At 49.3% G+C, this 15,949-nt stretch overlaps 3 protein-coding genes across 12 annotated transcripts in view; 2 read left to right on the top strand and 1 right to left on the bottom strand.

Moving 5' to 3' along the window:
* Positions 1–2: 2 nt before the first annotated feature.
* Positions 3–2,088, top strand: SPRYD4 (SPRY domain containing 4). Its single transcript, XM_081483327.1, has 2 exons — positions 3–118; positions 463–2,088. The coding sequence occupies exons 1-2, from the start codon at positions 34–36 to the stop codon at positions 999–1,001; spliced, it is 624 nt and encodes a 207-aa protein (XP_081339453.1). The 5' UTR covers positions 3–33; the 3' UTR covers positions 1,002–2,088.
* On the bottom strand, positions 1,723–15,441 carry GLS2 (glutaminase 2). Of its 5 annotated transcripts, XM_081483298.1 has the most exons (19): positions 14,972–15,394; positions 14,728–14,823; positions 10,749–10,848; positions 10,203–10,324; positions 9,470–9,599; positions 8,870–8,949; positions 8,622–8,785; positions 8,030–8,088; positions 6,736–6,768; positions 6,382–6,440; positions 5,783–5,849; positions 5,609–5,659; positions 5,218–5,394; positions 4,406–4,537; positions 4,200–4,292; positions 3,943–4,004; positions 3,216–3,292; positions 2,863–2,926; positions 1,723–2,719 (listed from the first exon to the last, which is right to left on the bottom strand). In XM_081483298.1, exons 1-19 carry the CDS (start codon positions 15,151–15,153, stop codon positions 2,563–2,565), a joined length of 1,905 nt encoding a protein of 634 aa, XP_081339424.1. In that variant the 5' UTR covers positions 15,154–15,394; the 3' UTR covers positions 1,723–2,562. The 5 variants fall into 5 exon arrangements, with proteins under 5 accessions (XP_081339424.1, XP_081339425.1, XP_081339427.1 ...); XM_081483299.1 differs by lacking the exon at positions 14,728–14,823 and having other exon boundaries at positions 14,972–15,441; XM_081483301.1 differs by lacking the exon at positions 14,728–14,823 and having other exon boundaries at positions 10,749–10,851; positions 15,059–15,153.
* RBMS2 (RNA binding motif single stranded interacting protein 2) overlaps positions 15,401–15,949 on the top strand; it is a 90,687-nt gene continuing 90,138 nt past the window's right edge. For 2 of the 6 annotated variants that reach the window (XM_081483314.1, XM_081483317.1), the window contains exon 1: positions 15,562–15,879. The gene's annotated coding sequence lies outside the window, so the exon portion shown is untranslated. Of the gene's footprint in view, positions 15,880–15,949 lie in introns of all 6 variants that reach the window. The other 4 variants (XM_081483313.1, XM_081483315.1, XM_081483311.1 and 1 more) reach the window with 4 other exon arrangements.

Raw genomic sequence — 15,949 nt, 5'->3', positions numbered from 1 at the left:
TTGGGGGCGTGCCCTGTTCATCCATGGCGCAAGATGGCGCTTCCCTTTGCACGTTCCTTGTGCCTGTGCCGCCGGGGAGCCAAACGATTAGGGGTTGCCGCCGCGGAAGCCCGCAGAGGTAGGATTCTATCCTTTTACTCTCTTTTACGTCCAAAATAGTTTCCGTCTGATATTCCTGGAGCCCGCGGGAGAAACATCCCCAGCTCTTTCGACTCATTCCCGTCCTCCACCTGCGTTCCAAACGCGGGACACTCTCTGGTTTCTTTAAATTACACGGCTTCTCCAGTCCGAGTTTTTCGGATCCTTGGGCTGCCCGTCCTAAAGCGCCCCCACTCTCTTGTTCGCTCGACATTCTGACTCTTCCGTGTTTCCTCGTGATTTGTCTGCCTGTTTTATATCGTCTTGTATACGTTCTAGAGTTCTAGCTCACGTCATTATCCAGTCTTTTTGCTCTTCCCGCAGGCATCAGTTTCAAATTGGAAGAAAAGACTGCCCACAGCAGCCTGTTACTCTTCAAAGGTGACACAGGTGTCAAATACGGCATGGTAGGATTGGAGCCCACAAAATTAGCCCTTAATGCGGAGCGCTTCCGGGAGTGGGCAGTTGTGCTGGCAGACACAGCTGTCACCAGTGGCAGGCATTACTGGGAGGTGACAGTGAAGCGCTCCCAGCAGTTCCGGATAGGAGTGGCAGATGTGGACATGTCTCGCGATAGCTGCATCGGTGTTGACGATCGTTCCTGGGTGTTCACCTATGCTCAGCGCAAGTGGCACACCATGTTGGCCAACGAGAAAGCCCCAGTTGAGGGCATGGGGCAGCCAGAGAAGGTGGGGCTGCTGCTGGAGTATGAGGCCCAGAAGCTGAGCCTGGTGGATGTGAGCCGGATTGCTGTGGTCCACACACTACAGACAGATTTCCAGGGTCCAGTGGTGCCTGCCTTTGCCCTTTGGGATGGAGAGCTGCTGACCCATTCAGGGCTTGAGGTGCCTGAAGGGCTCTAGTATGTCCATGACTGGAGTCCCTAATCACTCTCTTGGCCTGCCTCCTGCTCCAAGTGTCTGAAACCTTTTAACTGTGCCCGAAGAAACCGCTGGCTCCCAAAATTCAGTGACGGGTCCTCTGTGCAATATTTGTCATCTTCCTTTCTTCTGCCTTGTGAAAGCTAGGCATATGGCCACGCTCTCCCCTCCCCCAAACTACTGCCAATTTCCTAGGCTACTATGAAGGTACTTTCTCTGACTTGCATCCTTCAATCTCTCTGCCTCCCTGTGTCCAGGCCTTTCTCAGACAGTATTCAGTCCTGGGGGTCTTACCCTTCAGCATTGTGTGAATTTCATCACTGTGCTACCTCTCCCTCCCTTTGCCCACATGTAACTTGTTTGTTTTGGGGGATCTACCTAATCTCTCGAGAGTAAATCCTTTCTACCTCTGGCTGGAGGAGTGGTGCCGTGAATGACTTGGCCCTTTCTGTATAGCACATACAAAGTTTGGGCTCTGGCTCCCTCGGGAAGTGCTTTACTGACTGTGTCAGGATGAGAACAGAGCCCTCCTTCCCTAATGCCTCAGTGTTAAGACTTTCAGCCCCACACAGCTGCAGGTCTCCTCACCCTGAGTCTATCTGCCTTAATTGCACACCTCTGATACCTGGTCATCTGTTGCAATCACTGGACCAGTTACAATCATGACCAAGGGGGAAGAGACACATGGGGTATACTGAGGGAATTAGTGCTAGAAACTTTATTCTCCAGGTGGTCCATCTTCATTTCAGCTACAGTTTTGACTTCCAGAGCAAGGAAGGAGGCCTGAGGTCTTACACAATTCACTTGGGGGTCTGTTCAGACCCAAGCAGTTGCCCCCACTTGGCAGCAGAATACACTTAATCTAAAGCAGTATTTGGGATTGAGGAAAACCTAGTGGGGTGAGTATGTATGTGAAATATGTATTCTTTGGGCTCTGTCTGACTCTGGCTCCATCTTACTCTACAATATCTTTATGATGGTGATGCAGCTGGGTGGCCCTAGGGGAGAAAGAGAAGGACTAGGTCTAGTAAAAATAATTTGTGTAATTAAAGTTTATTTGAGCACAAAATACTTTCTCTGTCTATAAAATTGCTATTAGCAGTAGCAGCAGCACTTCTGGCCAAGGCGGAAGTCTCCAGACTACTAAAGCCTGGTACATAGCTCCCTCTTCCTCTGTGTATGTATACACGTGTGGGGTGGCTAGAGCCCCACTGCCGGACTCTCTCTCAGAATGGCTTCTTCGGAGAGAAGAGGGGACCTGTGTGAAGACCTGGGATGATCTGGAGTGGGCTAAGCCATTAGTCTGTACTTTTAAGAAGCCCACAATTTTTGCGGATAGCTCTACTGCAGGTGTCCACAAAGGCACTTCTCTACTCTTTCTGCCAAGGGAATGGGGTATTTCGACTCTTTCACAAAAAGCACTGGCCTTAGACCTGGTCCCCACTGAAGCAGTGCGGCCCTTTGTAGCATGTTTGGTGGTTATATGTTAAGTGTGTGGCCAGCTCGTGCTTTTTCTTGGGCAGCGACCATGCATGCCCCATGCTCACACCATGCTCTCTAAGTTCTCTTTGGACAGGGCCTCAGCTGCAGCTTCAGCCCAAGTCTCAGATGGTGTGTATGAGTCCTGGTAGTCTTGGAGCAGTTTCACTACCTCCAGGTGGTTGAACTGCACAGCATCATCCAGGGGGATGTTGCCCCACCTGAGAGGAGGAACAGAGACCATGAGCAGGCAAAGAAGACATCAAGAGTGCCCTGGTTATACACCTAACTGGTGGCTGGAGCGCAGAAGTGGAGAGGTTGCTGCCCATTTTCTATCCCCCCCCTTTAGCTTAATACTACTCACCTGTCCTTGACAAAAGGATTCACTTTGCAGGCCTCAATCAGGAATTTAACAACTTCAATGTGTCCTAAGAACATGGGCAGAAGGAAAACGAGAGGGTACAGATCCTAATGCTTGTGGTGGTAACATGAGTACAGACACTTGGCAGCTGGAGTCTGAACTAAAAGGGGAGGGGGAAAGGCTTCTTCCCAGTTTTGCTCCCTGCAGCACCCAGTAATAGCCTGCACACTGAAGGCCATCCAGACAAAACTAGTTGTTGCCTCGCTAACCTTGAGGGCACACATAATGGGGGTACTCTTGGTAGAAAAGAAAGGTCTTGGGATCTGCTTCCCCTCTTATTTTTAACCTTCAGATACCTTCAGCGGCAGCAACATGCAGGGCGGTGCGGGAGTCATAGTCTTTCTGTTCCATGTCCATGGCTGACAAGGCAAACCTAAGGGGAGTAGAAAGTAGCTGGAGTTACCCAGATCAGCCTAGAGTCACTGGTAGCCTTTTTGAAGTGGGGTCAGGCTGGATGAGTTCCAGAAAAAGCAAGACAGAGCCTATGACAAGATCTGCGGACTCAGTACAGTCTGTGTTCTCTGATGAGACTGTCAACTCCTATATCAGGTGGGAGTGTGATGGTTCCAGGAACATCACTGCCTACCTGTAGTAGGTGCCCAGTACAGATTCATTGATGTTGGTAGTCCATTTGATGGGGAAGGAAATGGCAACCCACTCCAGTGTTCTTGCCTGGAGGATCCCAGGGACGGGGGAGCCTGGTGGGCTGCTGTCTATGGGGTCGCACAGAGTCGGACACGATTGAAGCGACTTAGCAGCAGCAGCAGCAGTCCATTTGAAGCAAGGTCCTTACCGACCTCCTAGGACTCTGCTTTTAACACCCAGATTAATCACAACAGTGGCTACCATTAATTATCACATGGCAGTAGTCACTGTACTTTAAAGAAAAAAACTCATTTAAATATAGTCTCTGACCAGTCTGATCGTAAGGCTGAAGCACTTAACTATTTGGCTATGTTGATGGCTAACGAGATCTCGAACTAGGAGTATTTTATTGTGTTTATTTGGTCAGGGTAGAAGTACCTTCGAAGAGCTGAGACATCTCCACTAGAGGCAGCAAATAACAGGTTCACCACAGTCTTGTTCTGGAAAACAAATCAGACCCGCCTGAGATGAACTGTGACTTTGAACCCACCCATGCCCAGTTCTTTCCTGTCACCCTCCATCATGGGTTAGCCTTAGGAGTTAACTTAGCCTAGGGTTTTACTGAAGTGTTATGTAATGTTCTTTTCTGAAATAGTCTTATGAGCACCCCCCCCCCGCTCCAGGGTTTTCCTTACCCGGACTTCTCCCCCTTCACGCCGTGGGTCTAATTTTCGAGCACAGTGCCTCAGGTTATCATAGTTGTGGAAATTGAAGAGAGACACCAACCTCTAGAATTGTAAGGCAAAGAGATTGTTTACTTCCTCCCTGCACTTAGTAGGAGCTTGAAATTGTTTTATTTTCTCATTCAAAAATATGAAGTACTATATGCAAAGTAACTTACTTGGCAGAAGTTGACCCCCCTATAGCTGTTCCCCAGCTTGTCCAGTGGAGGTGATAGACACATCATCCCCATGACGTTGGGTACCACAAGGAGGATGGCTCCTGACACGGCTGATTTGGCCGGCAGGCCCACCTTGGAGACAAAGTTGGAAGTGAGGATGAGCCAGAGGTGCCCCAACTCTGGGTTAAAAAGTTAGCCAGTCCCAAATGACTGCCTGGGCAAGGCCACGCCCATCTCAAACTGTTGGCTTGTTAATTAGCTTTTCTTACTCCTGTCCTCCCGTGCCCTCTTTTAAATTTGTGGCTTCAGTAAGGAACTTATCTACTCTGTGCCTGAAGCTGTCCTAGAGCTAGGACAAAGTCTCTCAGTTAACTTACAATCTGGTGGTAGGAGGTAGACAATAAACAGGTAGACAAAGACATAAATAATCACAACTTAGGATAACATGTTAGAAAAAGAGCAGGGTGCTGTGATTGAGAATAAAGTGGGAGGGAGGTGCCCAGTGGAGAAGTGGGTGGTCAAAAAAGCCTCTCTTTGGAAGTGACCGCCTGTATGAGACCTGAAGAGTCTCCAGCTATGTGAAGCACGGCAGAGGAGTGGTTCTGAAATTGTACCCTCTTGCGTTTATGTGTTTGAAGGGCTTGCTGTGTTTGGCAAACTCCCCTAAGGATTCTCGGCCTAAATTGCCCAGCTGGAGGTTAGTGAGTGAGAGGTAGGAACACATGTCCACCTCTCCACCTTCAGAGACTCAGCGTTCTCTCTTGTTGGCTTTGGGCTCGTGATGAATGGATGGCAGGGCCAGACGCACTCACATGGAAGGCAAACTGGCCCGAGAAGTCGTACATGCCGCAGGAGTGCATGAGGCTGAGGGTGTTGCGCACGGCTTCTGCGCTCAGCACGCTCTCTCCAGTGATGGGGCAGATCCCACCATTGGCCAGGGTGGCTGCCATGACACTGCCCGATTCACAGGTCACCTCCACAGAGCACAGCTGTGGAGACGAGGCAGAGTTGAGGGTGAGGAGTGGACCTGAATGCTGTGCTCTGAGGTGGAGAGCAATATTCTCGACACCTTGACCCTTCAACAAATTGCCCTGGTGTTTCTGAAGGACCCCAGGACCCCTGGTGACCATCTCGTGGGTCACAGGAAGGAAGGCAGTCTGTCTTATTCCCTTGGCCCTGGGCTGAATGGCAGTGTTTGCTTACCTGGAAGTAGAGATCAAGGGCAGCCATCATGTCCACCCCTTTAGGAAAGCACTGCAAGGAAGAAGAGAGAGCCATCAGTGGTCCCTATAGCACTGCCAGAAGTCCCCAACCCCCTCTGCCCTTCCACCAGCCTCAGAATTCCCAGGGACTTTCTCTACCGCCTCTCCCGGTTACCTTCTTTTCCTTTAGATAATAACCGATGGCATAATTCCGATCCCCTGTTTCCTTCTCTGACTGGAATCTGAAGCAGACACCCAATTTAGTAGTTGACATTTGAAAGATGGGTGTGAGGAGAAGGGGGAAAAATACCTTCCCTGAGAGAAAAAACTAGATGGCACATGTCAAACTAAATCAGCCCTTTTATAAATTCTCCCAGTGATACTGGAGGAAATGTCTGAACCTAAGCCAGCACTGGGCCCAGCTTTATGGTAGTGTGAAAAACACAACCAAACCCCAATGGTGTGGTCATCTAGCCTAGGAAAACGACGTTTTTGGCTTGGTGAAGCTTGGCAAGAATGGGCCCAGGTGCAGACTCTCATGCTTTCACGTTAAGTACTAAACAGAAATGGAACAAATTCTTCTACAAAGCAAACAAATGTTGAGGATGGGGCAGGGAGCAAGCTGGGAGGTCAGAGTTCCCCTGGGATTCCTTCCTCCTAACATTCTCTCCTCCTCCTCGATTCACCACGCCCCCTCCTCCCCTCCACGGCACACACACACTCAAAACACCCCCCCACACACCCATTTAGCCAGTCCTGTGAACAGGGCCTTACGTGGCATTGCTGAAACCCATGTATTCATTCCCAGCCATTTTGTTCAGATATTGCAAGACCTGGAAGAGAAAAGGGAGCATGGGAGGCACCCCATGCATGAAGGTCCCTAGTAAACACACACAGGCTTCTGCACTCCTGCACTCTTAACCCTTCTGCACTCCTCAGTCCTTATCCCAGCAGGGACTTCTGAAGGTCTTCCTCCCTGACACCAGATCCCCACACTTCTGGAAATAAGACTTCTAGTATGGGCTGGTGCACCATCAAAGTGGGGTTAAAGCCATGCACCGGGGCAGCTGGAATGGACACCTTGCCATGGAGAAAAGCAGCCAGGAGCTGAGCAGCAAGGGAACTTACAAAATCAAACTTTTCTGCTTTGTTACAGTCCATCTGCAAGGCAACAAAAAGAGCTGTCAGTATTCTAAGCCTAGGAGGCTGACAGGGAGGGCCAGAAGGACCTACTGGAGACAAACTGTTAGATTGGTTTTGCTACTTGGCATGTGTTGCATTTTACAATTTTTTTTTTTTTAAACTGAGACTGTTTTGTATCCATGCCTATGTAGTGATCTTAAAAGCCATTTCGAGTTTATGATCAAGTAATGAGTACAGATAGTTTCACCCCATCTGTGAGCCTCACCCATCCCTGAGTTTCACTCCCATCTCCATCCTCAATGCCAATCCTCATCCCTCACTCCCACTTTCGTGTTCCTGGTTCCAGTCCTGTCCCCAAGCCCTGCCCCTACTCCTGCTCCCCATCCTCATTGCTTATTCCCCTGCTGGAGCCTTAACTCTATCCTATCCCTGATGCCCACAGCCATCTCCAAGTCTGGAGTGAGTGATGGGAATGGGAGGAGGGGGTGTGTTGCATACACTGTAATGCTCAACTATATAAACTATATTGATAATTGAAGTAAAGTTAAAAGATTTTAGCTGAGGGTCACGTCAGTAGGGCCTGTTTAGATAGGAATGGGATGAGGCAGGTCCCAGATACAGGGTTGTAGACAGAGTGATCCCAGAGCAAGGGGAGAGCCTGGTCCCCCCCAAACCTCCAGTTGCTTCCTGTCCGTGTCAACACTGCAGGAACTCTGACACCTGAATCCCTAGGGGGAGGGTTCCTAATACCACCTTCCTCAGGAGGGGCTGTGATTGGCTCTGGATTGTTGCTGCCCACACTGCTGTCAGGTTGTTGCTCAAGCCCTGGGAGACCTACAGCTGACAGGCTGGCCTGACATCCTTGCTCAAGGCCAACTCACAGCTCCAGGTGACGTGAATAGCTGCCCTGGTCTGGCCATTCACCCTTCTTTCCATGCGTCCCTCACCCAGAAGTGGCCAATCAGTACCTAATAGAGCTGTCCTCCCCTTGTGTCTGGCGTTTGGCCCTTGGTCCTAGGCTGGGGTCAGGACCTGCTGTCTTCTCTCTGAGCCAGGAAGCTCTGGGCTCCAGACTCATGGGTGGGGGCAGGGATACAGTTCCTCTTACTAATGTCCTCAGCATAATTTATGAGTCCCTGCTGTGTCTTCACTGCCTCCTGGGCACCCTCAAAGGAATCAAGGCCCCACCAATCTCCCTGGAGAGACAGGCAGATATGAAGGATAGAAGAACAAGGCGAGCTAGAGAGCAGTACCTTCCAGAAGCCTAGGTAGCACTGACCTTGATCAGGGAGCTCACAACAATGGCACCAGCATTGACCATGGGGTTATGGGGGATTCCTGGGGAAATACAAACCACCCAGAGTCTAATCAGCCACTGAGTAAAACCTTTACAGCCTGCCCACTCTGCAGGGTAGATGGGAAAGGTTTCGTTGCTGGGGAGGATGGAGTGACAGAGCTGATCAGGAAGGGCAGAGGACTTCCCTGGTGGTCCGGTGGTAAAGAATCCCCCCTACCACTGCAGGGGGCATAGGTTTGATCCCTGGTCCAGGAAGATTCCACATGTCACAAGGTAACTAAGCCCGTGCACTGCAATTACTGAGCCTGAGTGCTGCAACTACAGAAGACTGAGTGCCCTAGAGCCCGTGCTCCACAACAAGGGAAGCCACCGCAACGAGAAGACAGTGCACTGCAACTAGAGTAGCCCCACTCGCCACAGCTAGGGAAAGTCTGTGTACAGCAATAAGGATCTAGTGCAGACAAAGATAAATCTAAAAAAAAAAAGGAAGGGCAAAGAAACACATACCGTTGGGAGAGGGGTGAGATAAGAAGGGGACATCTGTGAGTCTGGTCTGGGCGCAGGGAGTGCTCACCTTCCTCATTGAGGGACAGCGTGTTGTAGCGCAGGCCGCTGGGCTCCTTGCCCACGAACTTGTGCACGTAGTCCGTGCCTAGGGTGCTTATGGAGATGGCATATGTGAGGGGCTTCACACAGGACTGCAGGCAGAAGGGGATCTTTGTGTGGCCCACGGAGTGCCTGGAGGCAAACAGGGGCCATGAAAGGGGTTGGACTATGCTCTGCACCTGTGCCCTGCCTCCCCTTCCTCACCTAGCATCTCACCGTTGACCATCCACAGTGCACAGCGAGACGCCCCACAGGTCTGGATTTGACTTGGCCAGCTGAGGGATGTAGGCTGCCACCTAGGTAGGAGTGGGTAGAGAAAACAGAGACAGAATGGAGAAATGGACATGGAGGGAGGAACAGAGCTGAGGTTCAGGATCAGGAGAATCTTTTCGATAAAAGCTAAAATTCTGACTTCTGCAGGACAACAGGGTTCCCTCCTGCCTGGTGTTCCTAGAGACACTGAAGCCTTAAGTCCTAGGCCTTACCTTTCTGCAGACTCACTCCTATAAAGATAGCAGTAAAGCGCATAGAAAGAGAATACTGGGTTAGCTTTCCTTTCTCTTCTTAGGCTCAATAAGCCTATGTCTCTTTCAAAGTTCTATTGAATCCTTATGTCAGTTGTCTCCATAAAAACATCAGATTCCTTCACTTGCTCTAGAAATCACAAGTAAAAATACATAAAGCCCTTGTCCCCTACTTTTAGAGGTTCTGATTCTCATCTCTCGTCAGTTGGATTTCCAGCCCCAGGAAATCTCCGAGAAGCAAGGTATACCTGGCCCAGAGCCCCTGCCCCTCCCTCTGTCCCCTGGCCCTCACCTTGCCTCCAGTGAGCTCTTTGGCATCCTCAAAGATGCGGTCCACGTGGCTTGTGAACTCCTCAAAATCAGGAATGACAAACTTCTTTCGGAAGGCCTGAGTCAGTAGCACAATGTTGCTGCTCACACACCTGGACCCCAGACACGATTGGGTTAGAGGGCTGGAGAGACACAGCTGTGACTCATGTGGAGGCATGGGGGCTGGGAATAAAAAGTGTGAGTGTGAGTGGTTGTCAGGTTTGGGACCAACAGCTGTGTATGTACCCTTTGGTCTATCACTGGATCTTTCTGGGTCTTGTTTCTATGCCTCTAAAATGAGGGGCTGTAATGATATGGAAGGATATTCTAAGACATAGTGTCCTGGGATAGGAGGAAAAAAAAAAACCTGAATAATCTGTAGTAGGTCAGTTTTATATTTTAAATCTTAGATATTTACATATGTTTACGTATGTATATGGGTATGCATAGGACATTACCTAGAAGATACCTACTAATCTGTTTACTTCTGGAAAAAGGGACTGGGATCTGGGAGAAAGGGAAAAGAGAACATGTATTTCTCTGTTGTTTGAATTTTTATAATAAGTATAGGCATATTTACGTGTTGCTTGTGTAACCAGTAAATAATAAAATTAAGTGAGGGGTTGACTTGAATCCCCAGGATCTCTCCCAGTTGTTAAAGTCTGTGTCCCCAGAACAGTTTTGAGAGGGGGTGCCCTTGTTTCCCGGGGCCTCACTTTCGGAAAAGATCTCGGTCCAAGAGGCCACCACTGTTGGACTCTCGAACCATGCGGCGCATCTGGCTCATGCAGTCCCGGAGCCGGGGATCTGACGTCTGCAGTCCGGTGGCCTTCAGCGCCTTCCGGGGAAAGAAGGCGGGTAAGGTCAGCTACAAGGACAATGATCCAATCCTAATCATTTCCCCCAGTGGATAACAATGAGCTCAACCCCAACTACTACAACAGGTGGAACAAATGGGTTTGCAGACTAAGAAAGGATGGAGTATAACAATTTTGAAGGCTAACATGGGTTTCCTGCCCTTTTTTATCATGGCAGCTGGTTTCTGAACCCCTTGGATGTATGTGCCAAACCAAGAAGACAGGCAGAGTCAGAGGGTTGAATTATCCCTCCTGGGACAGCCTAGGCTATCTGCTATCATCAGCTGTTTTTCATCCTCATAATGAAGCCGCTCATTAGCTGCCTTGTACCTGTCCTACGTTCCTTTTCCCAGTTTCCAGAGATCCTAAGGGATTAGTATCCTGAGCAGGTGGAGAGGAACTTACAGTAGTGAACTTGTGGATAGGGATTCGTTCCTGTCCCTCAGCAATAGTGTAGAAGAGCAGGTCACCCAGACGGGACAGCATGCCACTCTCTGAAGAGTCACTGTTTGGAGGCAGAGATGGGAGGAGGACAGGAACCTGAGAACTGCTCCCTGCTCCTCCTGCTAGAACAAGGGCTGATCAGTAGGGAGGTGTCCTTGGTCTACACCTTCTCCCTGAACCATCTGATCTATCCCTATAATTCTAACCTTCACATCTGTCCTATTCTCCAGCTTTCTTTTGTTCCTAAACTTAACACATTTGTTTCTAGTTGCCTCCTAAATAATTGCATTTCTAGATGTACCATAGCACTGCAAACTCAGCATGTCCAAGTCTGAGGTCATCTTGCCTGCCTCCCTCCCTCTGCTCCTCCTCTTGTGTTTCCCATTTGGATTAATAGTGTTACCACTTACTCGCGGGCCAAGCTGGAAACGTGGAATCATTTGGACAATCCCCATACCTTACACCCATAACCAAACCTGGATGAATCTATGAAATCCACGTGCTTTTCTTCTCTCCCTCTCTGCTGGAATGGGGTAGTAGAAAGTAGAGTTTTCCCCATAATAGCTGTGTGATCTTAATATGGATAGTAAGTCAGGTTATCTAATACAGCTGAACCTGCTTCCTCATCTCTAAAATAAGGGTTTAATATCTGCTTCACATGGGTAATGTGAGGTTTAATTTCAACGACATTCCATGAAAAACTATCTTTCACAAAGTAGATCCTCAGTAGCTCCTTGTTTGTCTATTACATTCTCTTGACTTTCAACCCATTGTTCACAATGTGACAGTTATCTTTCTAAAACTCAAATACCATTTCTCTAATCAGACCTTTGATAGCTTCCTAGTACCTACAAAATAAGTTATATTTCTTGGTAAGGCATTAAAGGCTCTTTAAAACCTGCCAACATTCCTTTCCTACTTTCTACCATGCCCCCACACTCCAGTTATGCCAGGAGTAATATTAAATAAAAGAAGCAAGCTGAAGAACACTGTTTATACTATGGTGCTATAGTATGGTACAGGTAATAAATAGGTGGCTCCCCAAATGGGCTAAGACACTGTCAGGCTTCCTGGCCTTTGCTGTGTACACTGAAACTTCTGCATGGAAAGACCTTTTCCTCCTTCACCTGCACAGTCCTGCTCATCCTACAAGGTCCATATCAAATGTAGTTAACTCTGTAAAGGCTTCCCCAACTCCTAGATTTTGCTTATGCTGCTGGTATGACACAACATACCATCTTATTGACAGAAAACAATCTTCCCTGTTGTACTGTTGTGTCTATTTGGTTTTTTTTGGAGGCAGGGCTGGGCCAGGCAGCATTTGGGATATCTTAGTTCCCCTACTAGAGATATCCACATATATTTGTTGATATTTGCATAAAATATCTCTAGAAGGTTGTATAAGATATCAATGACAGATGTCTCTGCGGAGCAAAATTTTCCTAAGAATTTAAGACATAATTGAACAACTGCATAAGAATATGTAGTAACCAAACTGAAGATTGGTTAAATAAATTAGGATATCTCAATACAACGGAATCTTACAATGACAAAACAGCAGCCATTAAAAGGACAATATCATGCATGCACACATTAAATCATATTAAAAGCTGTTTATAAATGGAAAAGATAGGCTATCAAAGAATAGGAACATTATGATCCTACTTTTGTTAAATTTTTATGTATCCATATATAGCATATAGTATATATGTGGATATAAATCATGGATATATGGTTACCTCTAATGCTGCTGCTGCTGCTAAGTCGCTTCAGTCGTGTCCGACTCCGTGCGACCCCACAGACGGCAGCCACCAGGCTCCGCCGTCCCTGGGATTCTCCAGGCAAGAACACTGGAGTGGGTTGCCATTTCCTTCTCCAGTGCATGAAAGGGAAAAGTGAAAGTGAAGTCGCTCAGTCGTGTCGGACTCTTAGCGACCCCATGGACTGTAGCCTACCAGGCTCCTCCGTCCGTGGGATTTTCCAGGCAAGAGTACTGGAGTGGGGTGCCATTGCCTCCTCTGGGTTACCTCTAATATTGGGACCTTAATTTTTTTCTTGATACTCTATTTACCTTGTTTTTCTTTAATAATTAGAAATAAAGCTAAATATTAAAAAACAAAACAATAACCTGAATTGCAGGGCTTTTTCTCTTTGCTGACCTCCTTCTCCACCAAGAACACTTTCCCCTCATGGTGCCACATTCTCAGAGCCCATCCCCCTCCATGCCCTCAACTCCTTCTGCTCAAAGAAGTATCAGTCCAAGGCCTTTATCAAGAAGTCTCTAGCAGCACAGGCAGCAATAGGTAGGAGGATCAAGTTTCCTAAGAACACTTCCAACTGCAAATCAAATACTCCAGTTAAACACACACACACACACACACACACACACACACACACACACACACACACACACACACACACACACACACACACACACACACACACACACACACACACACACACACACACACACACACACACACACACACACACACCCCACTTCTATTACCTGAGTCACAGGATAAGGAAGGAGGTGTGTGTGTGCGTGCGTGCGTGTGTGTGTGTGTGTGCAGGAACCAGGGATGTCTCTTGCTCCCCATCCCACAGAATATGTGAGGGTGAAGGAGATTAAACCTTTTCTCTATCCCACCACTATTTCTCTCAAGGTGATTATTTGGGAAAAGTTTGGATGGAGAGTAGACTGAGAGACAGAAGGTTTATTCTTTAAAGTTTAAACATTCTGTGTCTCCTTGAAAAGAGGCTAATGTATAGCATAGTAACAATTCTTACCAATAATAAATTGTTTAGTTGCTAACTCATGTCCCACTCTTTTGCAACTCAATGGACTGTAGCCTGCCAGGCTCCTCTGTCAATGGAATTTCCCAGGCAACAATACTGGAGTGGGTTGCATTTCCTTCTCCAGGGGATCTTCCCCACCCAGGGACAGAACCGGAGTCTCCTGCATTGGCAGGTGGATTCTTTACCACTGAGCCATCAACGATAAATAGATAAAGCTTATTGAATGTTACCTGTACAGGACAGGGGGCTTCCCGGGTGGATCAGACGGTAAAGAATCTGCCTGCAACGTGGGAGACCTGAGTTCGATCCCTGGGTTGGGAAGACCCCCTGGAGAAGGGAATGGCTACCCACTCCAGTATTCTGGCCTGGAGAATTCCATCGACAGTCCAGGACAGGAAATCCGGTGGTGGTGAGGTACAGGACAGAGTGGTCTGTCTGGTTACTTTAATTATAGTATGCATGTCTTTCTGATTGTCATCAATAGATGTCAATGACAGGGGAGTTGGTTCATTTCTTATTCTTGCCATAAAAGAGCAGGGGCTACATGGATAGTGGCTGTGTTGGCTTCTGGCTAAGACAAAATTTCCTGCTCAGTCTGTTTCTGCGTGTGGAAGACAAGAGGCTCATCCACCAAGCGTTCCTTGGTGGTGGAGGAGAGAGGTTCAGCCTCTAGGGCTGAGTAAGAGACCAAAGGAAGAAAACACCTTAAATCAGGGAGCCGCCTGAGCAGCACGTTTAATGCTCTTGACTGGTTCTGGTTTGGGAGATCTGCGTCTTATGATCTTCCCCTCCGTTATAGATTTTCCTCCTTCAAGAACCAATCGGAGAACCACCCTTATTCTAGATTAGGGAGTCCTGATTACGCACACAACACATACGCAGACGACATACGCACGTATGTGCGTACCAATAACACTCGAGCATCACACATTAACATGCCGAAACACAGACAGACCACACACAGATCCAAGTACACCAGGACACAAGGCAGGCTGTTCCACACCCACGCATCCCCGAAAATACACACGAGGATCAGGGAGAAAAGGAGGGTGAGGATGGGCAGTGCTCACACTGCCCTGCACTCAGACACGTGCACCAAGCAACACTCCGCGCCCACCAGCATTCCCAATTAAGTACGCACCTTGGATAGGCACCATCCCGAGCACCGACCTGCCCAAAAGCCCTCCCGGCGGACGGCACGTTACCGCCCGAGCGTCGCGGACCCAAAGCCCCATATCTAAAGGAAAAGGCATCGCAGGCCAGTAAGCGAGGAGAGGAGAAGGGAGATGGGATGAGCTCCTGAGGGAATAGGACTCGGAAGCTAGCGGGAACCGCAGTGGGAGTGGGAGCGAGTCTGTCCCTTGCCCCTGTCCCGCGAGTCTTACTGATCCTGGTGCTGCGTCGGGTGGCTGTGCGGCGTCTCCTTGCCCTGCGCCGCGGCCTCACTGAGGTGGTGCCGGACGCCCCAGCCTAGGAGAGGGCTCTGGCTCAGGTGACCCCAGCCTCCCCGCCGGCAGTGACTGCCAGCCCTGCTCAGCGAATTCTGTAGAGCTTTGACGGAGCGCATCCCCCCAGCTCGCAGCCCGCTCGGCCAGAGCGCTCAGGAAGTCTGAGAGGTGGTTGGAGCGAGGGGCGGAAGAATCGCGGACCAGGTCGGGAGAGCTCAGTGATGGAGTGCAGAGCTCAGTGATGGAGTGCAGTGGAGAGGAGAGGCCTGGTGGGTGGGGTTGGTGCAGGAGGAGGGGCCGGTCTCTACAAGGCTCGGGACACTGCCAGGTGCACCCAATTCCCGCTAGACAGGGCATCGCGGCGGCGCGCACCCGATGGAGCAGAATACCTGGCGGGGGGGCGTCTAGCAGCTGGTGAGAAGGGGGCGGTGCTGGAGAGTTGGGATGGACAATGCCCAGGTCCAATCATTGAGAAAGTTAAAAAAAAACTTGGGGGCGGAGATAAGATGAGGCTACCCAATGAAAGCAAGGCGGTAGGCCGTTCATAAAAGCGGACGGATTCCTCCGCGCTCTGGCCAGCTGTGGCTAGCAGTATATGCAGGCACTGAGGGCGGGAAAGCTGAAGTCGGGGCAGTTGCGAGGACCAAGGACGCGATGGCGGTCGCAACGATGGAAGTCTCGGAGAGAGGGGAGAGCGGTACCCCATTTCACTCGGATAAGAGTGAGCCCTGTTCAAGAGGCCTTTTAAGTGACCTTCGACATTCGAAGGCCAGAACCAGTCCTCAGTACCCTCCCTCGTAGTGCGGCATCGAGGCGGAACGCCGAGTCTCCAGCACGTGGTGTTGGTGAGTGAGGAGTCAGATAGCCGGAAATTACCCCGGCTGGAAACAGCCCCCAGAACTTAAGTGAGATCAG

Source organism: Giraffa tippelskirchi, chromosome 4, assembly GCF_054371585.1.
Source record: "Giraffa tippelskirchi isolate mGirTip1 chromosome 4, T2T-mGirTip1v1.2.pri, whole genome shotgun sequence".
NCBI classification, from domain to species: domain Eukaryota; kingdom Metazoa; phylum Chordata; class Mammalia; order Artiodactyla; family Giraffidae; genus Giraffa; species Giraffa tippelskirchi.
Note: the sequence above shows the minus strand (reverse complement) of the source record. Positions and strands in the feature narration are given on the sequence as shown.